Source organism: Pipistrellus kuhlii, unplaced genomic scaffold (genome assembly GCF_014108245.1).
Source record: "Pipistrellus kuhlii isolate mPipKuh1 unplaced genomic scaffold, mPipKuh1.p scaffold_m20_p_7, whole genome shotgun sequence".
NCBI lineage: Eukaryota > Metazoa > Chordata > Mammalia > Chiroptera > Vespertilionidae > Pipistrellus > Pipistrellus kuhlii.
In genome coordinates this window covers 31,307,267-31,332,816 of record NW_023425573.1, presented here as the reverse complement: position 1 = coordinate 31,332,816, position 25,550 = coordinate 31,307,267, and the positions used below count along the sequence as shown (strand labels likewise).

The 25,550-nt window shown below is 40.4% G+C and overlaps 1 protein-coding gene and 1 pseudogene across 2 annotated transcripts in view; one reads left to right on the top strand and one right to left on the bottom strand.

The window, feature by feature from the left end:
- Positions 1 to 12,574: 12,574 nt before the first annotated feature.
- FRZB (frizzled related protein) overlaps positions 12,575 to 25,550 on the bottom strand; it is a 31,011-nt gene continuing 18,035 nt past the window's right edge. For both annotated transcript variants that reach the window (XM_036421853.2, XM_036421852.2), the window contains 4 exons: positions 22,697 to 22,762; positions 17,702 to 17,906; positions 17,040 to 17,103; positions 12,575 to 12,996 (listed from right to left, as the gene is read on the bottom strand). In XM_036421853.2, coding sequence (XP_036277746.1) covers positions 12,880 to 12,996; positions 17,040 to 17,103; positions 17,702 to 17,906; positions 22,697 to 22,762 — 452 coding nt within the window. In that variant the 3' untranslated portion in view covers positions 12,575 to 12,879. The remainder of the gene's footprint in view (positions 12,997 to 17,039; positions 17,104 to 17,701; positions 17,907 to 22,696; positions 22,763 to 25,550) is intronic.
- Positions 20,227 to 22,230, top strand: LOC118709621 (annotated as a pseudogene).

Genomic DNA, 25,550 nt, shown 5'->3' with positions numbered 1-25,550 from the left:
GGAGCATCGACCTACAGACTGAAGGGTCCCAGGTTCGATTCCTGTCAAGGGCATGTGCCTTGGTTGCAGGCACATCCCCAGTGGGAGGTGTGCAGGAGGTGGCTGATCAATGTTTCTCTCTCATCGATGTTTCTAACTCTCTATCCCTCTCCCTTCCTTTCTGTAAAAAAAGCAATTAAAAATATATTTTTAAGTGATCTTTTTTTAACCAAAGAAAGGCAAGCAAAATAAGTATCTATAAGGGTATTTTATGGATAATGCAGTCACCAATGATATTTTGGATAGCCACAAGTATACTAAATTTTCAGTTGCTCATGTTACTTGAAATGTAACTGGTGAGAGACAACCCAAACAGTACACAATGTAGGTACCCTGTTTCCCCGAAAATAAGACAGTGTCTTATATTAATCTTTGCTCCCAAAGATGCACTATGTCTTATTTTCAGGGGATGTATTATTTTTTCATGAAGAAGAAAACGGTACACATTTATTGTTAAATGAAAATAAAGGAAATTTATTACCTGTATAGGGTACGGTGGTATGGTAGTTGTCAACACAAACCAGACAAACTGTGAATCCTACAGTATCAAGAATTTACTCATTTATTCAATGACAATCATGTCATCATCTTCTGGAACATCATCATGACAATCCAATTCCTGAATTTCCTGGTGAATTTCTTATGACTCTATTTCTTTCAGAATCAGTGGACCAAGTCTCTCATGTTTAGCCTTGGGGGGGGGGGGGCTTATTTTCAGGGGATGCCTTATATTTCACTCAGAAGGAAACCTGTAAGTAGGTCTTATTTTCGGGGAATCACGGTAGCTGAGGAGGCCAGAGGGCAGAAGAGAAGCTCCTTGGGTGGAATCTGGCTCTGGAAGCAAGACCCAGTGACAGTTCCCAGGCAGACGCGCCACATCCCGCTGGTGCGGCAGCTGCTCTCTGGAGCCACCTGGCGCCTGTCCCTGGGGAGGCCCGTTAGAGCCCAAGGTGACGACTGTTCACCCAGCAGTTCACCCAGGAGATGGGCTCCAGCGGAGTGGATGACTGTCAGACCCTTTACGTATCCCAACCAGAAGGAGGAACGGGCACTTTTCAATATACCTTGGGATTGTTGATGTCTTAATGACTTAGGTTTGTCTTTGGACATCACTATAGGCTGATGGCTGCAGAAAGTCTGAGTTGGAGGCAGAGATGACACAGGCTGTAACCTCACAAGGAAACAGCTTGGTGTGGCTGTTCTATCTGCTCTATGTATTGTAGTTTACATACCAAAAATACTACAACAGGAAGAACTTGAAACTGTATTACTTCTCTTTCCAGCATTATCAGCAAGGTCTCCTGAATCATTCCATTATAATCCTATCACAATCTTTGCCTCCTTTCCTACAGTTCTAAAATGTTTGGTCTTACCATTAATTTATATTTCTTTAGGGTTCAACATTCTCAAGTCAAGTAACCCAGAAAGTATAATTTCTACCCCTAAGTTATGTTGGCTTTCCTGTTGTGTTTATCATTTTCTGCTGCCTTCTTCATGCCTACCTTTTTTTTTTTTCCTTAATTAGACTGCTAGTAAATTAGGTTTCAGATAAGTATTTCAGGAATTGTGTGTATGAGAGTAGTAGAGGATAGAATCCCATAAAGATAAGATAAAAACTCCTAAATCACCAACTCTCATCAAAAAGAAGAGAAAAATCTGAAGAAAAGGGTTCTGAAAGAAGATAGAAACTAATTCATACAAAATTCATTTCATGAAAAATTTTATATAGAGTTGAATGCCAAGCTGACTCTGGCATTCTTCATGTTGCATAGCTACAGGTGTCATTCCCTAAGAAACATACTATATATATATATATATATATATATATATATATATATATATATATATACACACACACACACACACACACACACACATATAATAGAGGAAAAAGTAAGAATTTTTTTGAAGACTTGCTTAACAAATTACTTCTCCCCTTATAATACAGTATCTCTATTTCATAGCTCTTTGAAATTGTCTCTGATGCTATGGACACATATACAAATATGAATTTGTCAGGATTCTAAACCCTCAAATAGTGTTTAATTATAGTTGACACTTAGAACTTTCAGTTACACTTGGAAGAAATTAGAGAGCCAATTAGCCAATACTTGTCTTTCTTGCTTCTTTTGCTCTGGGGAAACATCTTATTACTGAAGCCAGCCTCCTAAAGTTAAGGTCTTAATCCACAAGCAAACACAAGGTTAGCCACATTTCATGAATGCTTTCAAAGCCTAGTCTGCTCATTGATTGGAATGATTCAGTGGTGATGCTATAATTGTTTCTCACAGACCATTAAGGAATGTAAACTAACTGATAACAAAGTTAAAGTCATGATTTACTATGACGGTGTACATATTTCACATACTTAATTCATTCCTGAACCCTGGCGGGAGATTAAGTGATGAAGAATAATGTTTAGCTCCATAATCCTGCTTCTTTATCACCTTCAAAGGGATATCAGCATTGATATATTTATACATATAAAGTCATATCCATCATAATATTAATAAATGTCTGCCTAGTTATGCCTAATACAACTTTTTTGTGATTATTGCAACCCTCTGGCAGTACTTCTGCTCAGCCTCCATCATCTTTTTATTAAGAATCCTATAGTTCCACATGAAAGTAACTCTTCAATTGAGGATTTCTACTTATTCAAGTTTAGAGGCTATGTCATGTCCCAATTAAATTACTGAATGAAGAATCAGTAGACATAGAACCTTACATAATTTAGAAATATATTGCATTTACTAAAAATATGTTGGAAGCTCTCAAATTTTTGCCTATAGCTTTCTTCTAATTTTCAGTCTCAGGTATTTGCCCATTCAACATCTCACTGTTTAGTAACAAATAATCTACAACTTAATATGACCAAATCAGAGCTCTTTATTCCTCCTCAACTTCATCCACCCAATTTTTTTCCTTCTCCTGGGCCTTCTCCACCCTAGAAAGTATCACTATCATCAATCCAATAGCTCAAATCAGGAAATTACTTGGATCATCTTTGACTTCACACTCTTCTCAGCTTCCTATATCCTACTCATCAGCTAGGCCTATGATTTCAAAATCTAATATGAATCTTAACTCTGTCTACTTCCCCCCCCCCCCCAAACCACAACCACTACTTTAATCCAAAAGCAACATCAGTCATCTCTCACCTGGACTATTGCAACAGCTTCCTTTCTCTAATCGTGCCCCCAGCCTGAGATATCTGTTCTCCTTTCAAAGCCTGAGTAATCTTTCAAAAACATAAATGTGATCATGTCATTCTCTTGCTTAACAAGGTTTTATGTATTACATTGATTCAAACTAGTATAAATTCCAGTATATGGCCACCATGGCCCTGCATGCTTGCCCGTGCCAACTTCTCTAAATGTATCTCCTACCTCTCCCTCATTCCCCTTCAAGTCGCTCAGCGATTTCCAGCTCCATGATTTTCAAATGTCCACCTGGCCCATCCTCCTACATCCGACATGTTGGACTCCTTCTCATCCTATAAGAATCAACCAAAACATCTCTTCCTCAGAGAAATCTTCCCTAACCCATTCATCTGGATTCTGTGAGCCTTGAAGCTTATACACTTTAAGAAATTTTTTTATTGAAAAAATAATGTTTTTAATCTAAGGTTTGCAAATTTTACAGAAACACGTGCGAGCATGGAACCCCTCAGAACCTGGGAAGAGGCTGGGACAAGTGAAGGATGCTGAAGTTCAGCCTCAACGACTCCTCTTGTCAGCAGGTCCTCTCCACGTCGACCTGCACCCTGAGAGTCTCTGATTGCCTCCTATTTATGCTTCTTAGCACTTCTCACATCTGTCGCTTGTCTGTCTCCTGGTTCAGACTATACACTCCAGCGGGGCAGGTGCCAGGCAAGGACACACTGCCAAACGCAGCATCTGGCGCAGCAGATGGGACCAGACAAACTGTGCTCAGTGTAAGACTTGCCCGTGAGTGGAGAGTCCTCGGATAACACCAGGGCCAGATCAATGTAAAGAACCGTTTGACAGTTTAAATGTGCGTGTCACTAAAGCAGGCTTGTTTTCCTCCCCTTTCCCGTGGTCAGACGTTTACAGCATGGCACGGTTCCTGGCGCAGAAGGGCGAACTCTAACGCCCTCTCTATCGACTCCAAGCCTCAGGAATTTTTAAGGCCGCAGCCTAATTTCAGAGACAAAAAAGCATTTGTCCACGGGGTTTGGACTTGGTTACTTGGGTCAAAAACACCATGCTCTGTGTTTTGGGAGGAGAGCTTCCACGTGGCTCTGGCTGTGGTGACACAAGGCAGGGGCCAGGATGCCAGCGCCTTCTGTGCAGCCCTCGGCTCTTCCCGGGCTCAGTCTGGTCCCATCTGGACACATGCGTGCACCTGCTTTTGTTAGTCAGCCCGAGCTCATCACCCTCCCCAGGCTGTGGCCCTGAGAGGGGATCAGGGAAAGGGCCTGGGGTTCTGTCTCCAAGCAGAGCTGACACCGAGACCCCGGTGTATCTGGAACTAACACACTCCCTCCGCTCGAAGGAAAAAGTACAATAGGACTTGAAATTTTACTGACTTACTAACATGATATTCAGCCTTGTCTGAAGTACGTTCATATTTGGCTAACTGTAGAATGTTCAACAAGACCTTGGGAGGGGAAAAAATAAAAGCATCACTTTTATCAAGCGCAACTATATATTTCATGTAATTTAACATTTTCTTGTGCTAAAGCCTGCAGTGTAAGTTGCCAATAGCAGGAATAATGATTAAATTCTAGAAGAAGCTACAGAGATCCTTAAATGTCTTCCAGCACACTCTTTTGGAGCGGGAAAGATGATATCCCATTCTTACTGCCTTACACACTCTGTCTGTGGTTTTACTTGGACTAGAGAAGAGTGAGTGGGGTTGCTTTCTAAAGAATGAGAGGGAAATCTTGTCCATGTTCCACGGAAAATCCCTCAAAGTCCTCAAAAAAGAATAAGCCACACCAATCCAGAAATGAATTCAAGGTTCTTTCGTATGTATACGACGAACTAACTGCACTCCATAGTTGAGTGGCTTGGGATAGACATCATTCGTTTATTTGAGGCAGGTTAAACGGTCAGCTGGAGTGTACATTTTATGGTTCATTAACCTGAGCTAGGTTAATTATGATGGCAATTAAACCTCAGTCCCATACCTTATAGACTGAACCTTACTATCTGCAAATCCAAGCTACACTATGTCAAACACAAACTTCTAACTGGGAGCAGTTTCAGAATCAATTTACATTCAAATAAAAAGGCACTCCAGTGAGAGGTGTATTAAGATGTTTAAATTATGGGGCGTGTGGGATTCATCAAGTAAGGAAGGCTGTTGTAAATCAAGCTCACGGTGAATGGGTTAAACACGCAAAGGGTTTTAGTGCAGGAGCAGCATTTCCTGGTATCTTTTTTTTTTAGCAACTGAAAAGGAAATGTTAAGGAAATAGTAAAGAAAAGTAAGGTTTTAAAAATAAAAACTACCAATCGTATTTATAGTTTTTCACTGTTACTGGCATGCCAGCTTTAAAAATAGGCGTAATTAGCACGCAGAACAGAACACGTTTTAATACCCCAAACTAGATGAATGGGAGGGAAGGCAAGAGAAAACTGTTTGAGGGACTTTTGAAAAGAATTACCCTTTGTTCTTGCTACTTTAGTAGATTCTACCTTCTTGTATTATATGTGGATTTTCCCTGCTGGGTTATCCCATTCCACTTCAATTCCTACTACTGAGCCTTACAGCAAAATAGGTGTTTGTTGAATGGGTGGGTAAGAATGAAGCGGTGGCTCTGTGTCTGGATATTTGAGCATTCATTCATTCATACAGAACTTTATTCCTAAAGAATGCACCTCTATACGAACAACAACAAAAATTAGTGGGTGGTCAAATGGATTCTATGAATAGTTGGTTCAGTGGGGAGACTATATCTCCCACTCATGTCTTTACCCTTTAATCTCCTTTTCTCTGCTCTAGGCACTGTGTACTCTTATGCTAGTTGCTTCATTGGTACTAAGGGGGGGGGGGGGGGGGGAGATAGAGATTGATGTATTTCCTAAGCCCTTGCATTTTAAGTAGATTCCTGAAGAGCACAATGTCTGACCCAAAAGATTAAATCTCGAATGTAGCGTTTAGGCCATGTTCGATTTAAGCACACGTCTAACCTTTCTTAGTAGTTAAGTTTCCAAGGCACCAAATGTTAAAATAATTCTAACCAGTTGTTGAGCATTTGATTAGATGCACAAAAGTGGTCAAACTAAACCCTGAGGGCCAATCCCAGGCCACCTCTGTTTTTGTAAATAAAGCTTTATTAGAACACCATCATGCTCATTCCTGTATGTATTGTCAATGTTTGCTTTTGAGCCTCAATGGCAGAACTTGTAACAGACTGCATGGCCCAGAAAGCCTTAAATATTGACCTTGCAACCCTTCACAGAAAGGCTTGTCAACCCCTGGGTTAGGTTGTTCCCTTTTCCAGCTGGCTCTCTGGTTATCTCCTAATTTTCCATCATGTACAGTCCAAGCCCTTACGAGTTATTCTTCCCGAGTTTCAGTAAGAGCGTCTCTGTTTAGAGAACCCTCAGTGTGCAGCCTGGAATGCAGAGCCCGCACTTTTCAAACATAAACACTTTGTCTCAATATCATTTTCGTACTTCTGGAACTCCTGGGAAGTGAAAACACCAAGAAGCTCCTCTGACAAGTTCCGCTCTTCATGAGAACCCACAGGTTTGCAAGTGGTCTTTTTCCGGGAAGCGAATCTTTTGGGGAAGCCACCCATTACCTGTAACATTAAGAGACAACTGCTTTACTTGCTTTTCTCCTTTATGTGAAATAGCCTGTTGCTTACAATGGCTAATGGTAGCACATGAAAGCCCAATTTCACTGAAAATGTTGAAGGTTATCAAATGAATTCATCGGGAAGTTGATCTCTCCGTAGAAATAACCGGCATAAAATGATGAGCTTTCGATAGGCTGACCACCTTTCGTATTTAAAAGTGGTTGGAGAAATATTTTGGTTTCTTGTTTTCAAAATAAATCATAATATTTGGAATAAAACTAATTTGAATCGGTGATATACATTCTGTAAAATTGAGTACTATGTCGCTTTTCCAGAATCTTACCTTTTTAAAAACCAAATGAGTATCCATGAGGCCTCCTGATCATGCTTCTTTCTAAGCACTTCGGCCTCGCTAGTGGAAGAAAAGGAGGAAAAAAAATTCATTCTGCACCGTGAGAGTGACCTGAGGGAATTTTTAGAGCCTGGCGTCTTCAAGATGGGGGAGGAAGAATGGTTGGGGAGAAGGGTCTCTTGGAAGCTACTTTTTCCTCTTGGGTGGAAAGCACTCGCAAGAGTCCCATCGAGAACTGTGTGCCTCCAGAGCGTCCTCCAGGGTAAAAGGTGGGGTCATTCTGATACTTAAGTGCCTTCACGCTCCAGGCACCACTCAACAGGCTCTGCCCAGCTCAGTCACCGGTCTTAAAACTGAGACAGCAACCTAAACAGCCCGTAAGTTGCAAAGCGTGAATTGGGATTCAGGTGCCCTAACTTCAAGACTCGCTTCCAGACGTGGCCAAGAGGCCGTTTGGAATGACTGAAGGGCTCCACGCACTGTCTCTAAGGGGAAGGGAGTAAGGCAGCTGCAGTTCCCGGCTGATGGCATTGTGTGTGCAGAAGCTTAAACAAGCCTGCCTGAACTGGTGATCTAAAGGGAATTCAGTTGTGTTTCCTGGATACTGACCAGTAGATCTAAAGAATATTAAACATCAGTGGATAGAGAATCTGCCCGTGGACTGAAGGGTCCCAGGTTCGATTCCGGTCAAGGGCATGTACGTTGGTTGTGGGCACATCCCCAGTGGAGGGTGTGCAGGAGAGCTGATCAATGTTTCTCTTTCATCGATGTTTTTATTTTTTTTATTTTTTTTAAATATATATTTTATTGATTTTTAACAGAGAGAAAGGGAGAGAGATAGAGAGTTAGAAACATCGATGAGAGAGAAACATCGACCAGCTGCCTCTTGTACACTCCCCACCGGGGATGTGCCCGCAACCAAGGTACATGCCCTTGACCGGAATCGAACCTGGGACCTTTCAGTCCGCAGACCGACGCTCTATCTACTGAGCCAAACCGGCTTTGGCTCATCGATGTTTTTAACTCTCTATTCCTCTCCCTTCCTCTCTGTAAAAAAATCAATAAAATATATTTTAAAATAAAAATTTAAAAATTGTGGGAGGAGGCAGGATACCTATTTGACTGAGTGGATAGAGTGCAGGCCTGCAGACTGAAGGGTCCCAGGTTTTATTTCAGTCAAGGGCACATGCCCAGGTTGCAGGCTTGATCCCCAGTAGGGGGCATGCAGGAGCCAGCCAATCAATGATTCTCTCTCATTATTGATGTTTCTATCTCTCTCTCTCTGCCTTCCTCTCTGAACTCAATAAAGTATTTTTTTAAAAAGCAGGGGCATTAGATGACAGAGAATAGTGTTCTTTCTAGGCTAGGAAGGATGCTGGTGATAGGCGGGATAAAGAGTGATTTAAGAATGAGAAATGAGAGTTCCCAGTGGACAGTAGCCATTCTGATTTTATTTGTGATAACAATCAACTTTATGAATACTATTAACTCCATACTTTTCTCTAAATTCAAGGAAAAATGAACTTACAGGGGAAATACCATTTTTTTTTTCTACTGAGAATCACATATCTTGAAACTATTAATGCCAGAAACATCACTTTAGTCGTTCATTCACCTCATCCTGTATGAGATTCCACTGAAATTTTGATTTCATAGGTGAGGACACTGAAGACAGTATCTGGGGTCAGAGTTGGGATTTAGGCTTTCTGACATGGGCTCAACTTAAGGAAAAACATGATAGTAGCTGCTGCATGCTTGACAGTAGGCTTTTCTACAATGTCAGGATGCGTTTATCTTTTTATCAGCAATTGCAGTGGTGGCAAACACAACTTAGGAAGTGAGAACAAGAGGGTCTGGCCTCGCCGGTTTGGCTCGGTGGATAGAGTACAGTCCTGCGGACTGAAGGGTCCCCGGTTTGATTATGGCCAAGGGCTTGTGTGGGAGGCAACCAATCAATGTGTCTCTCTCACATCGATTTTTCTCTGTGTGTGTATGTCTCCCCCTCCCTTCCATTCTCTAAAACTCAATGAGAAAATATCCTCTGCTAAGGATAACAAACAAACAAAAAAAGAATAAGAGGGTCTGCTATTTAACATAACTCTGAAGTTCTTATTTTTAAAATATATTATTGATTTCAGAGAGGAAGGGAAAGGGAAAGAGACATAGAAACATCAATAATGGGAATCGTTGATCAGCTGCCCACATACTAGGGATTGAGCCCACAACCTGGGCATCTGCCTGACTGGGAATTGAACCATGAACTCCTGGCTCACAGGTCGACACCCGACCACTAAGCCACATCAGCCAGGTAACTTTAAAGATCTAAATCTTTTATGTCATTATCTAGAAAATAAAAATAACAATATCTACTTCACACTTTCAATGATTACATGAGTCAATACACATGTTTTCTATAGAGTTCTACTTAACTCTTAAACACTATTACTCCCAAAGATATAATTATCAAAGATATGATTATACTGTTGTTTTTTTGTTAATACAAGTAGGAGCAATATTTAAACATTCTATCATATGAATTTCAGTAACAGTATTAGAAATATCTGCTTTACCTCATTTTTAACTATGTTCTTGTATGCCTGTATTATTTAAATATTAAAATTCACCATCTAAATAAACACCAATCTTGAAATACTTACTTTTTTTCAGTCAGTTTCCTTGCTGAAAAATAATAGCAAGTAATTTCTTGCAGAAGGCAATAAGTAGCACTATTTACTCACAGTGATTGTAATTTTTGTATTTGCCTTCTTAATGTATAACAGATGTGCAAAGCCATGGCTTTGTCCCACCCCAACTCCAAATGCTGGTGCAACATATGGCACCGAGTCAGATTACACCCTGTATGGGACACAGAAAAGTTCTTATGTGTCCATGCAGAGTATCCAACTTTGCTGTGATTTTTATTAGTTTATTCAGTGTGTATCTAACATTTTGTTGTTATTTGGCTAGGAAGAGTCAAATCCTAAAGGTGAACATAATTTTCCAAAGAAAATTTAAATTAACTTTATAGATCTCAAGGTTACTATCAAGGATGCATATATATTAAAATTCTAGTGGCTTCAAAATTTGGTACCTGCCAGAAAAGCCTGTAGAGAGGAGGAATGAGATGTATTTATTTTATATTATGACAATTACAAGTTGAAAGGTTCTGCTAGGTTATAAATGTGACCGTCATGATAAAAATTGTCAACTCCCAAAACAGGCCTGCACATAATTTATTAATGAAGATATTGCAACTATAGAACTGTAAAATCAAATGTACTTTACTCGACTTTAAAATAGTTGACAGGGCAAAATCAAGCCTTGCCTGTAGAGATCATTGAAATGGGAGGAGGCAAAGAACAAACAAACAAACAAAAACCCACTGCTGAATCTAAGAATCTGGTCCTCTTTTGCTTATAAATATTGGAATCATACATATATTGAGTATAAGTTATTTCAAAACTCTACACAAAATTATCACATCTTCCTGCCCCACTTTCCTACACACACACACACACACACACACACACACAAAAAAAAAAAAAAAAAATTCAGAGACTGGAAACTGACTCTCATTGTACATCATATATGTAATCACATAAAATTCACCTTAATATGCTTTGGAAGAGTTGATGGCATTTTGTGGATTTGAAAAATCCACATTCCTTTCAGTCTCCTGCAGTCAATTTTTGCCCTTACTCCTTAGCTAGCGTGAAAAGGGCCTGGGTAAAGCGGGCCACGCAGAAGCACCACTTTCCAGTCCTCGGTCCTTGTGGCTCAACTTGCATGACTCTCTGGGTGAGAGATCCTGAGATGCAGTTAGTTCTTCCACGTGGCACTTCCCTCCCGCTCTGTGACAGCCACGCTGGCCTTTTCAAGGCCACAGCAGCAGCATCCAGAAAGAGGTGACCTGCCTTAGGCATCTGAGAGCAAAGCCCAAATGGCAGAGGGCAGAATTGCCTGAAAGCAACCACAGGGCAGCACAAAGAACCGCAGTCCTCACCTAGGCAAAGGGGGGACTCCCTTCCATGAGGGAGGAAGGTGCTGGGTGTGGGGTCTGTCAGGAGACAGGGATGTTCTAGGACTGCTAAAACAGAACTCAGGCGAGTTATTGTTTATCACTTCAGGAGTAAATTTCATCTTGCACGACTGTCCTTGTAGAAGGAAACACAGCACCATTTCGCTCCCCAAGTGTTTTATTTTCAGCATATCACAGCTTAGAAATTTGGAAAGGAATAAAAATGGAAAGGAATGAGATTTTCCAAAGGTTGGCACAGGCTCTAAAGAATCACAAAAAAGCATCACTTGCTCTCCCGGCCTTCCCTTCCCTCCCTACCCCCCTTAGCCCCCACCCCACCCCCGTGGTCCTTAGGGATTGCACTGCAGTTTGGGTAATGAGGAAGTGTATTTGGTTCAAAAGTCAGAATACCGTCTCTCCTGAAAACCATAATTCCCCCCCCCCCCCCCCTTCCCCCAATTACCTTTTACTCTTATTTTCTGAAGTGTTCTACAACTTCTTGGTGAACTTTGAAATTTTTTACTTGGCTGGGCAATCTTAAATTTCCTTTAGGTTACAAAAGAGATTTGCCTATAGTACCCTCTTCTAATTGTTTCAACTTTTTCCCCCCATAATTCCTTTTATTAGACCTATTTTACTGGCATTAAGCAGCATAAATCCAAATGATAAAGTACAGGCCGGTGCATAGGCCTGTGATTCAGTCCCACTGAGCGTGAGTGTGCAGACACACACAAACCTTGCACAATTTACCATCCTGCAAACTACAGCAGGATGAGCTATGCACCTTTTAAAAATAACACCCTGATGCACAGACATACATACATTCTTTTCTCGGTCAATACAGCAAGTCATTTTTAAAAGAAGAAAAAAAGACTCACACCAGTGGGTTTGTTTAAAACTAAGCAGAGTTTGCTAATAACAGCAGATGTCTAGTTGTAATTCACTTCCCTAATGCTGACGAATATTTGTATTCATAAACAAATCAAATGAATTGCCAAGAGATAAATGCTATTGTTGACACCCCATCAGCTACTGGTTTCAGTTGTGCTCCTCAATCAGGCAAAATGTTCTTTCCCCAGCTTCTAACTATTTATTTTGCTTCCTGCCAATCTTGCAAATAATTCGTCTTGTGTGTCTTTTCCTCATAAATGCTCCCTGCAGCTTGATTGCTTGGCCTATGCAGCATTTTATTTCAGACTGCTATTTTACCTTTGTAAACATGTAGGACTGTCTCAGCGTGAGAATGCCCAAAAGGCATGCAAAAATGAGGCTGTAATTAGATCAGCCGAGTATATTGTACAGCTTACTTAGCTTCCTCTCTTTGTATCCAATATTGCATTCCCAGTCTCGGCGCAGAGCAGTAAATCAACATTTACTCCAGCGAAGAGGCCCTGGTATCAACATGTTTAATTTATTATTATTGCAAAGAACAGTTTTCCCATGACTAGTGAAAGAGAATACATAAAATATATTTAAGGATCTGCACTCAGACCACAAAGAACGGCGGTGGGGAGGAGGAAAGAGGAAAGCAGAAGACAAAAGAGAAAATAGAAGTAATATCAGTTACCACATGAGTTTTGTGGTAAAGGGGAAAAAAATAGAATATGACGTGCAATAGTGCAATTTTTCCTTTGCTAGTCCAGCAATGCAAGGCTCAATAGGAAGTCCACAAACGTCTTTTCCGAGTTTCAGGATTTAGTTGCGTGCCTGCCGGGGGTTAGCGTTCCTGCCAGACTTCTGACGCTGCGTGGAATCACTGTGGCTGGAATCACTCCTATTCAGTCCAAGGTGACGGAGCTTCATATCCCAGCGCTGTGAAATTTAAAACAGAAAAGTGGTGGCATGCACATGTTACCAGGGTTGTCCTTGCTAACTCTGACAACTGAGTGAGACTGCAGAGTCAGGTCTCAAAAGCATTTTACTACTTTCCAAAAGTATAAGCTCTATGTCCCAGGGTAACAATGAAATTGATGCTATACGAACATAATTCTCAGATTTTGAAAAGCACAAACTTGGCTAGCTATACCAATAATGCTTTTATATCAAACTTAAAGCTGAAAATTTCCATGTCAGTAAATGGTGACACAAACCTCTGTTGCTACCTGTGAGATTTCCTGAGATAACAAATACAAGGCTGGCCCTTCACAGGTGGTCAACAAATGGAAGATTTACGTAGACCCCTGGTCAGCAAACTGCGGCTCAAAAGCCACATGCAGCTCTTTGGCCCCTTGAATGTGGCTCTTCCACAAAGTACCACGGCCTGGGCAAGTCTCTTTTGAAGAAGTTTAAGTTTAAAAAACTAAGCTCTGAAAAGAAATGTCGGTCGTTGTACTGATGACATTTGGCTGTTGACTAATGAGTTTGCTGACCACTGACATAGGCCATTTGAACGAAGAGCTATTTTTCATCTTCCTCTCTTATAACATAAAAGGTCACAAAGTCCTTTAAATCCATGTGATTTGAGCAATGAAAGAAAAAGAAAATTTAGGTTGGGAACAGGGTGTCTTACAAATAGTTTTCTAAGTAACACCTACCAGGGCAATGAAGGCAGAGACTAGTTTCTGCCCTCATGCTCAGTTTTACAAAGCAGTCCTTACCAACCACAAGCAAGTTTACCAATGTTTCAGATGAACAATGTGACAATGTTTATATGGAATAAATAAATTAAAAGGGAGCTACATTATGAATATTATAAGCAGTAAAAAAGAATACTTCTCAAATTTCAACGAACAGAGAAATAACCTATAAATCTTGATCAATTGCAGATTCTCACTCAGTGGGTCTGCAAGGGGCCCAAGATGTTCAGATTTAACAAGCTCCCAGGTGATGCCACTGCTGCTGGTCCAGGGACCACACTTAGAGCAGCGAGGAGTGAATATCAAACTCCAACCCCATTGGTTACCATGCAGAGTTCCTTAAACTTTACTCCACCTCATTTTCATCATCAACCTATTGGAATTAATGATAGAATCTGCTTATAAGACTGCTCTGAAGAGTAACAGATGAAAAATGTATAAAGTGCTTAGTTCATAATAAATTACAATTTTTCAATTACCAAAAGTAATTCATTTTAAACACTTTATTCCACAGTCTTACTGCTTTCCATATTAAAAGAATAGTATGATTCTCAATTCTCCAAGGCAGGGCAAATATCTTAATTTGAACAACCTACTATACCAGACTTAAATAAACAACCATTTGCATGGAAAAAAATAAAAAGGTCTTTATTTAATTCTTGATCTAGCTACTGAAAGCAAAAAAAAAAAAAAAAAATCAGTTAAATGGGCAACTCTTATGCAAAACACACACACACACACACACACAAACACACACACACAAACACACACACAACTATTTTTCCTATCCTCAAATTGACTGGAAAACTAAAGATCTCCATTATTCTTTTTTATAATGAAATATTATTTTTCCTCCTTCCCCCTCCCCATTACTATTTATCCCCCCTGTGCCCTCTAATAATTCTAATCAAGAGAGATTTTTCCAGCCCAGCCCGTGTGGTCCAATGATTGAGCATTGACCTATGAACCAGGAGGTCACGGTTTGATTCCTAATCAGGGTACATGCACAAGTTGCGGGCTCGATCTCCAGTGTGGGGCCTGTAGGAGACAGCCAATCAATAATTATCTCTCATCATTAAAATCTCTCTCTCTCTCTCTCCCTTTCCCCTTCTCTCTGAAATCAATATATATATATTTAGAGAGGTTTTTCCACTATCAAGTTTACTAATAATCAAGAACTTTAGTCCTTGTAGCTGCATATGAATTAAATTGTTGAGCATGTTTAAATCTAGACTAAGAATACCAATAGTTTCACAGTAATAACGCTGTGTGAGTCCCCTATAGAAAGCAATAGAAAACGGGTTTGCCTTACTAAGCAACAGGACAAACAAGCCGTGCATCCTGGGTCTTTACATGATGATAATCATTTTGGTACCGAAAGAGAAGCCCTGTTCCATGCTTTGCAGCAGGGATGTTAACAGCTCTTCCATCTGGTACAGGAATTTAGGACACATTCCTGTTCTGCATTAGCAAGCAGAAACCAAGGTAAAAGGATAGGAGAGATTCCGAATACTGAAGAAGAGCCGCTTCTTAATAAACACCAAACTAATGGAAAGGAGATACAGACAGAGACTTCTCACAAGTCTAAACTTGAAGCACATCTCACTTTTGACAAGTATTGGGGGGGAGGGGGACGTGTAGAGCTTACTGGAGGGCAGTTTCTCCCTGCAGAGTAATGCCCTCTGCATTTCTGTAGGTCACTGGACTCCAATGTTTCAGCTGTGCTGAGAGCCAGATGTAGAAGGTAAGCTGCCCAGGGGTTTTTAGCTTACCCTGTAACTGTTTCCCACCCCTTCACACTCACAGAAGGAAGAGGATGTATTATGTTTGGTACAGTTTCCACTCTGACCACCCTTTCCCCACCCTATACACACACACACACACACACACACACACACACACACACACACACCCCCTTTTCAATTCTTTGCCCCTCTCTACATATTCTCCCATGTTCTTTGACACTCATTTGCTTAGTATAGTAAGAAGAAATGGCCCTACTGATTTGGTTCAGTGGATAGAGTGTCCGCCTGCGGACTGAAGGGTCCCATGTTCTATTCTGGTCAAAGGGCATGTACCTTGGTTACAGGCACATCCCCAATAGGGCATGTGCAGGAGACAGCCGATTAATGTTTCTAACTCTCTATCCCTCTCTTTTCCTCTCTGTAAAAAGTCAATAAAATATATTTTTAATCAAATACACACACACACACACACACACACACACACACACACGCCTAGGGATAAGCTTCCCTTTAAAAAAAAAAAGAAGAAGAAGAAGAAATGGAACCTTCTATATAAAGGGTAATTTACAGTGCTTTTTAAATAAATGCAACACTTCCAGAATTTAAGGTTCTCTGGCTCAAAAATAAAACTACATGACTGCTCTAAGGAGCTTCTTTATACAGATGAATGTGGCTGCACCTTGTACGCAGAAAATGGTGGCTATCCATTGAGACAATATTGGTAGTTTACTCCTTCTTTCTCCTCTTCGGTGACTCACAGAACTGCAATTTGTTCAAGGAAGCAATGTGCCAGCTGAACAAAACCATAGTCCCCAGCCTCTCTGCAATTAAAGTTGGACATGAGATCCAGTCGAATGTAAATGTTGCTAGATGCGGCACTTGGAAACTCCTCTTTACCTTTCTTTTCTTTCTTCCTATAATGTGCGATGCTGGAGGTGGGGCAGCTATCTTGTGACCTCCAGGTGAACATGAGTACGGAAGCAATATCCTTAAAAATGTCAGAGCAGGCCGAAACCAGTTTGGCTCAGTGGTAGAGCGTCAGTCTGCGGACTGAAAGGTTCCAGGTTTGATTCTAGTCAAGGGCATGTACATTGGTTGCGAGCACATCCCCGGTAGGTGGTGTGCAAGAGGCAGCTGGTCGATGTTTCTCTCTCATTGACGTTTTTAGCTCTCTATCTCTCTCCTTTCCTCTCTGTAAAAAAATCAATAAAATATATATATTTTTTAAAAATGGCAGAGCAGGAAGCTGGAAGGAGCCTGGGGCTCTAAAGATAATGTGGAGTCACCCTGCCAGGACTGGACCAACTACAACTAGAATTCGCATTGTGAGAAGCTAGGCAACTATAGTTACATTTCTCATACGCATACAGAGACCTTCCTACATGAAATCAATATTAAAGGCAAACTCAGTCCTTGGAATTTTAAATATACATACAGATATACCAGATTTTAATATTTCTCACGTAGTCGAGGGCACTCACTTTGTTTGCAACAAATGGCTGGTTTTCTGTGTAAACATAAAACAGAGGCTCACCTTAACTTTTTTACCCAGTCGATCCTTCCATTTTTCAGCAATAGAACCCTCCACCAACAGTAATCTGCATTTTTTAAAGCAAGCATGTTTGAAAATTAAAACACATTACCAAAAAATACAAGGAACCATTGCAAAGACTTAACCTGTTTATTCCAGAATAGAATGACCACGTTTTAGAACAGTAACTTTTTTAGAATAGTAATTTCTTTTTCATCTTTACTGTTCAAAGTACTACAGACGTCCCCTTTTTATTCCCTTCTAGCCATCACCTGCCCCTCCCACAGATCTTTACCACAACATCATCTGTGTCCATGGGTTATGCATATGTGCATACAAGTTCTTTGATTAATCTCTTCCCATCAACCCACCTGCCCCCACCTTCCTTCTGAGATTCTACAGTCTTACAACAGTAATTCTTAACCATTTGGGAGCCATGGACCTCTTTAAGGACAAATGAAGTTATGACCCCTCTCCCCAGGAAAATGCACACCCACAAATTATACACAAATACTTGCAATGGAGGGACCCAACTAAAAACTATCTGTAATCCCCTAGTAGGCAGACAGATCCCAGGGTCAGAACCCCAGTGTAAGATCTCTAGAGAAGCACAGTAGGATAGGAGAAGCGGAGGAAATGTTCTGCATCCTTCAGGAGCGAATTACCTGGAGCGCTCCTCATCTTCATAGCCCATGATGATGTACTCCTCGTTAACGTTCAGTGGGGGACACAGGCAGCCGGAGCTGGTGTAAAGGGTGACCGTGTCCCTTGGGATGTTCACCAGAGAAGACTTCAGGATCTCCTTCACCTCGACCACTGCAGTCACATCGTGGCACTTGGACTTGACCTCTTTAACTTTGGCCCGAATGACTGGGTAAAAGACAATGAAGCTGATACGGTCATGTGATCCACAACAGGTGCCACGTTAAAAAAAAAAAAAAAAAAGACAAGTAGGCTCCTGTCTAGTCGGTTCTTCTCTACTTGATGCTCAATGAATGGAGAGGAAAAGTCAGCCAGATTTCTGTCCTAGATGTTAGTGAGTGACACACTACACAGCACACCTGTCCCCTTAATGTTCAGCCCTGATCCCCTTCCAAATAGTGGGTATGTATTTCATTGAGAAAAATTCATCTAGATAATCCAAGGTCGGGTCAATCATAATTTTCCTCAAAAATTTCATCTGGATGTGTGTCTGTGCGGGTCTGCAGTTTCCATTGCTGCCAACAGAAACTGTATTAATTTCACTATATGTAAAGACCCAGTACTTAAATAGGCTTTGTTTTCTTGTCAGTATTCTTTTATCAGGTCTATTAATAGATTTTCTAAAGAATTGGGGTCTTATTAGGGTTATAAAGATGTCCTGTTCTATTGTGTTTCCAAACTATTTCTGTGATCTTTTCACCTTCCTCACGTTAGCTCCCTGTTTACATTATACACCAGCTCCTTTTCCCTTTGTTTCAGTACAGCTTTTCTTTTATATTCTCCTGGAAGCATTCGACTTTTTTTTTTTTTTTTTTTTTTTTTTTTTTTGTAAAAACAGTCACCACTAGATCTTGCTTCCTCCATTCTCTTTGAAGTCAGTCACTCCAACATTCCTTCCCTTCATGGGCTATGGAACACAGTCTAACATGTCAATCGCATTAATCTACCTCTCTTGATGGATATACTGACACCCAGTTTACCTCACAAGTGTTGGCTTCACTTCTCAGTATAAAGACAAACTGCCTTAAAAATAATCAATTCAGTTGCAAAGTTGAAGTGTTTGACTCATAATCTAGCAAGTACAGATTTGCTTCTTTTCTGTATTTCTCTTCTGTGGAGGGGCCAAATTCTTTAGATTCCTACTTGTGGCAAATGAGCTCTTTTTTTCTTTCTTTCTTTTTTTTTTTCTTTTTTTTCCATAAAGGGAGTTTGAAAAAGCCTGTGAAGTAACAAGTGTCAATTTGCAAGAAGCCAATGGCTCTCTCCCAGGCACCCTCATTGCTCTGGTTCAATATCCTTGGATGTTATATGGAGAAATAGACTTGTCCAAATGAACCCATTTTTTAAAAGCCTCTTAGGCACATATCAGCAGATCACTTTCAGCTGAGTCACAATATTTTAGAAGTTTTGGACTAAAAAAAAAAAATGAAAAAAGTAACCCATGAAAATTAGCCAATTAATAGCTGCATCCATGCCCCCACTCCATACAGAAACTTACTTAATATTCCACCAGTACAATGTGCACACAATAGAAGTTAAGTTACTAATTCTGAAAAAAATTAGGAGAAAAACCTCATTTTTGCTTCACAGGTATTTTAACTTTCAGAAAATTGTGTCTCAAATATGAGAACTTACAGAAAACAAAACACAACTGCCCCTGCTTGGTGTGACTTGTGAGCAAAGGAATCCCTCTCTGTCAGTGTTCTATTCCGTATTTCAACAAAAGATAAGATTTCCCTTTGGGAAATGTCATTTTGGAGAGTCAGATGATAAATTCACAACCCAGCCAGCAGACATTTTTGGGGTCCTGGTTTATGTGAATGTGCTTCGCAGCATCCATCAACTCTCAGAGATTAGCGAACTGTGCAAACTTTCTCAAACTAATGATTTATTTACCCATGTGGCTACTATTTTCGTTAGAAATTTTTAGCACACATACCCCCTCCAAAATAAATACCTCTCTGCAAGACTTACTTTATTATTCAGTAATTTTGTGAAAGCTCAAGAAATTTTACCTGAACTAATTCTGAATGAAGCAGAGGTTTTATCTGAGTTATCGATTGCTCCCACCCCAACTTTGTTTCTTCAATAGACACATAGATATTTACGAAAATCAATATACTTGGGGATTTTAAATTTTTTTCAGAGGATTTTTCCCCCTGCTATTTAGTCATTGGAGTGCCTGCCTTCCCCAAAGAAGCTCTAAGTAAGACTCAGACAAGTGAAAATCCTTAAACCATAGGCAACCTGGTTATTATTGTTTGGTTATGAGAAAGTATCTTCTCTCCATTGATTGTGATCTGTACCCCATTTTATGTGATAGCATTCTTTCAACTTCCTTGTTGAAAATATTCTCTTTCCATGACTTGCAACCACTAGTATTTTTATTTTCAACAAAAATAATATTATTATGGGTGCGGACGCAGTTGCGTGAGGGCTTTTTCTCCTTCCTCCGAGCGGTGGAGCTAAGCTTGTTCCTCTCCGTCTCAGCCGCGCAGGTTGAATTGACCAAAGCAATGGTTATGGAGAAGCCTAGTCCCCTGCTGGTCGGGCGGGAATTCGTGAGACAATATTACACTCTGCTGAACCAGGCCCCAGACATGCTGCACAGGTTTTATGGAAAGAACTTTTCTTATGTCCACGGGGGATTGGATTCAAATGGAAAGCCAGCAGATGCAGTCTATGGACAGAAAGAAATCCATAGGAAAGTGATGTCACAAAACTTCACCAATTGCCACACTAAGATTCGCCATGTTGATGCTCATGCCACTTTGAATGATGGTGTAGTGGTCCAGGTGATGGGATTGCTCTCCAATAACAACCAGGCTTTGAGGAGCTTCATGCAGACATTTGTCCTTGCTCCTGAGGGCTCTGTTGCAAATAAGTTCTACGTTCACAACGATATCTTCAGATACCAAGATGAGGTCTTTGGTGGCTTTGTCACTGAACCTCAGGAGGAATCTGAGGAAGAAGTAGAGGAACCTGAAGAAAGACAGCAAACACCAGAAGTGGTACCTGATGATGGTGGAACTTTCTATGATCAGGCTGTCAGCAATGACTTGGAAGAACATTTAGAGGAACCTGTTGCTGAACCTGAGCCTGATCCTGAACCAGAACCGGAGCAAGAACCTGTATCTGAAATCCAAGAGGAGAAGTGTGAGCCAGTATTGGAGGAAACTGCTCCTGAGGATGCCCAGCACCCACAGACATCGCTCAGACAGCGCAGGAAGACTTGAGGACATTTTCTTGGGCATCTGTGACCAGTAAGAACCTTCCACCCAGTGGTGCTGTTCCGGTTACTGGGATACCACCTCACGTTGTTAAAGTACCAGCTTCACAGCCTCGCCCAGAGTCTAAGCCTGAATCTCAGATTCCACCGCAGAGGCCTCAGAGGGATCAAAGAGTTCGAGAACAACGGATAAATATCCCTCCCCAGAGGGGACCTAGACCAATCCGTGAGGCTGGTGAGCAAGGTGATGTTGAACCCCGAAGAATCGTGAGACACCCTGACAGTCACCAACTCTTCATTGGCAATCTGCCTCATGAGGTCGACAAATCAGAGCTTAAAGATTCCTTTCAAAATTATGGGAATGGGGTGGAGCTGCGCATTAACAGTGGTGGGAAATTACCCAATTTTGGTTCTGTTGTGTTTGATGATTCTGAGCCTGTCCAAAAGGTTCTTAGCAACAGGCCCATCATGTTCAGGGGTGAAGTCCGTCTGAATGTGGAAGAGAAGAAGAATCGAGCTGCCCGGGAAGGAGACCGGCGAGATAACCGCCTGCGGGGACCTGGAGGCCCTCGAGGTGGGCTGGGTGGCCGAATGAGAGGCCCTCCCTGAGGAGGTGGTGCAGAAACCAGGATTTGGAATGGGAAGGGGAATTGCTCCAAGGCAGTGAAGTGCTCTTCACTGATTGATCTTCACGCAGCAGCACAAACACCGTTCCTGCAGAATGGTGATTTCTTCAACCATCCTTTGGTATCTTGCAGTATGACCCTGGTCTCTTATAAACTGCTTAAGTTTGTACAATTTTTCTTTTTGTGTTAATGGTGTGTGTGCCCTCCCTTTCTCTTTTCTCTCCTCACCTTTTATTCCTTCACTTCCAATTTTGTGGAATGATATTTTAGGAAAAATGGATTTTTAAAGAAGAAAAGAAAAAAAAGACTGAATTTCCTTGCTTTACTTTGCATATACAGACTGGATTTTTTTTTTTTTTTTTTAAACAGCCATTTCCCCAAAGGAATGTGTCGCTTATTACTGACATTTGGTATGTGTTTCATTTGTGGGATATTTCTTACTTATTTTCTACATGTTTCAAAAGCCTTTGAGAAATACAGGATTTGATAAACATTTTGAAGGCAGGAAAACCCCCAAAATTGTTTCCTTTGAGAGTCATGACTACCTTCTGGTGTGGAGAAACTGCCATTGGAAAATTTAACAATTTTGATTCTCGCTGATATGGATAAAAACTGAATAAAAGATGTTAGTGAAAAATAAAAATAATAATAATAATATTATGAAAGCTGGATAAAGTAAAAATTGATTAAATAAAGTAAAATAAATGCAAACTCAACTGAACTTAAAGCACCTTTAACGCTCCATTCCTCCTCAGGCTCTTGAGGGGGTGAGTCCCTCCCACCCAGTTGGAAACGTATCTCTATACTTGGTTACATGATTCTATGACACAGCACTGCTACCTGATATGCTTCAAAATCAATGATTTGTTAAGAATTTTGCCCACATCAGACATTTTATTTGTTGTTGCTGTTGTTGTTTTTTGTTTGTTTGTTTTTTTCACATCAGATATTTTAATTATTTGGGACAGGTATGCTCTCAAAAATTGTCCTTATTTATTTGCCTTTAAGTCTTATTCTTGAACTGCTCTACTAAGTTACACACACACACACACACACACTTCTTTACACAGTAGTTTATAGATCAACCACGAAGTTATCCTTACCATAGTTGTAATTGTTTCGGAAATAGGTCTTCTGTGTAGCTCTAATAGGCTTACATTTGCAGCGTTCTGAAAAATATAACATTTTCTCTGTAAACAAAATTTCAACATTAGCTTTATTTATTCACACTTTTTTGGTTGATTAGATTCAATTTGGTGGCAATAGGGCTCTTAAGAGATTCTATGTGTCTGATATCTTTGTCTGGAATTAAATTTATCTTCATTCTCTCCACATAGATTTATTTTCAATAACAGTAGACTCAAAAGTTCCTCCTCTCTAACAAATTACCCGGACCCTGAGCAAACACTTTCACCACCAAGCAGGAGGAGAACATGAATCCTGAAAGAGGATGCTCTGTGCTTATGAAAGTAGAATTAGTGCCTAATGAGAGGCAGCTTTCTTCTTATGCTCAGGTAACTGGTTTACCCCTCGGAATACCCTTACATTCATAGAAGCCTTACAGGTTACACAGCACTCCTCCAAATCTTAGTTCCTGAATCTAAAAGCTACCCAATGAGAGAAGCAGGTATTATTACAAGCTGGTGCACTTTGTGAGGTTTTTAAGAAGAGAAGCTGAGCTCCTTCATAGGCAGAATACCTGCTGTTTAACTCAATGGCATCTTTACGGTTAGTGGAGGAAATTACTACATGCATATTTTGAAATGAGAAGGTTCATGTTTTTTTAAATATTTGATGAGTAGTGACCAGGACACATTTTATGTGTAATTTAGGTCTATGTCACAGAAGTTCTAATTATCTCAAAATGTTTAATATATAGGACAAATCATTTAACATCTTGGAAATGTACTGCTATATTGTTTACAGGTTAGTTGAAAAATATATTATACATGCATCATAACATGGTAGGTTGTTAGTCATGAAAGTCAATAGAAGGACAGAAAATAATACACAATTATTTTTTAAAACATTTTAATTTGTGTAAAGGGTTTTTTTTAAATAGTGCTCCAGAGAAAGTTTCATTAAAAATGAGTGGGCCATAGCCGGTTTAGCTCAGTGGATAGAGCGATGGCCTGCAGACTCAAGGATCCTAGATTTGATTCCGGTCAAGGACATGTACCTTGGTTGCGGGTACATCCCCAGTGGGGGGGTGCAGGAGGCAGCTGATTGATGTTTCTCTCTCATCGATGTTTCTAACTCTCTATCGCCCTCCCTTCCTCTCTGTAAAAAAATCAATAAAATATATATTTTTAAATAAAATGGTATTTGTTTCTTCTATTTTGACACAGAAAATTAAAAAAAAAAAAGAACACACAAATCACAGTAGGAAGCCAATAAAAATATTTTGTTTAAAAAGTGTTTTATGTTAGCATTGAGACTAATAAAAGGCAGAAGCTTTTGTTGACTACGTATGTTTTCAAGTCAAAATAAATTTTAATTTCAGTCGAACCTACAGATTACATGTTTTAAAGTACGCCAGTCCCAAGGAGAGTAGAAGCTTTTAGATTCTGGAACTAAGCACCTCAACTGGGGACAGGTGCTCTTCTGCAGAGCAATAGTGGCAACAACTATTGTTCTCACCCACGGGAGAGGTGAGAAATTCCTCATTGCTATGCATAGCATTTCCCCTATTCTGCAGATAACTTTTCACACACAATTTCTGCAGAATAAATATTTCAAGAAAATAAATAATGGGTAATATCAGTGCTGGTTGCTATTTTAAAGAATAATAGCTTTCTTGTTAGCAAAACATTTATATTCCCATTAAAAGAAAATGGAAAGTTATCTAATTCTACTATAAAACTTTATTTTATACAGAAATGTTACACATTTTTTAAGGAAAGATGTTTTTGAGATGAGACTATTTCTGAAGATTTACAAATTATCCTCATCCATATAACAGTAGATAAGGGCATGTGCTTTTCTGTAGTTTAAAAATAGATATCTAGGCCGAAGCCGGTTTGGCTCAGTGGTAGAGCGTCAGTCTGTGGACTGAAAGGTCCCAGGTTCGATCCCGATCAAGGGCATGTACGTTGGTTGCAGGCACATCCCCGGTAGGGGGTGTGCAAGAGGCAGCTGGTCGATGTTTCTCTCTCATCGATGTTTCTAGCTCTCTATCTCTCTCCCTTCCTCTCTGTAAAAAATCAATAAAATATATTTTGAAAAAAAATAATAGATATCTAACACAAGGATCAGTGTGGCTCAGTGGTTGAACTTTGACCTATGAGGAGTTGACAGTTTGATTCCAGGTCAGAGCATATTCCTGGGTTGCAGGCTTGATCCCCAGTAGAGGGCATGAAGGAGGCAGCCAATCAATGATTCTCTTTCATCATGGATGCTTCTATCCCTACCTCTCCCTTACTTTCTGAAATCAATAAAAACATTTTTAAAAATAAAACAGATATCTATCAAAATAATGCATGTAGATAAATAACTGCACATTTGTAATTCTTCAGAAATTTGCACATCTATATATATAAAAGTCTAAGTGACCGTTCAACCAGTAGCTATGACATGCACTGACCACCAGGGGGCAGATGCTCAACACACAGGCATGAAAACATGGAGTAGACTGATGAATTTCAGAGGGAAGAGGGGAGGGAGGAGGGTGGAAAGAGATTAACCAAAGATCTCATATGCATACTAGAGGCCCAGCACATGAATCCATGCACCAGTGGGGTCCCTAGGCCTTGCCTGCAGGGATCGGCTGAAATTAGCAGTCTGACATCCCCTGAAGGGTCACAGATTGTGAGAGGGCATAGGCCAGGCTGAGGACCCCTCCCCCCCCAACCCACCCACAGTGCACAAATCCATGCAAGGGCCTCTAGTACTCTAATAAAATAAAATAAAAACTCTTGGCAAAAACATAATCACTGGACTGAGTCTAATATGTCATTA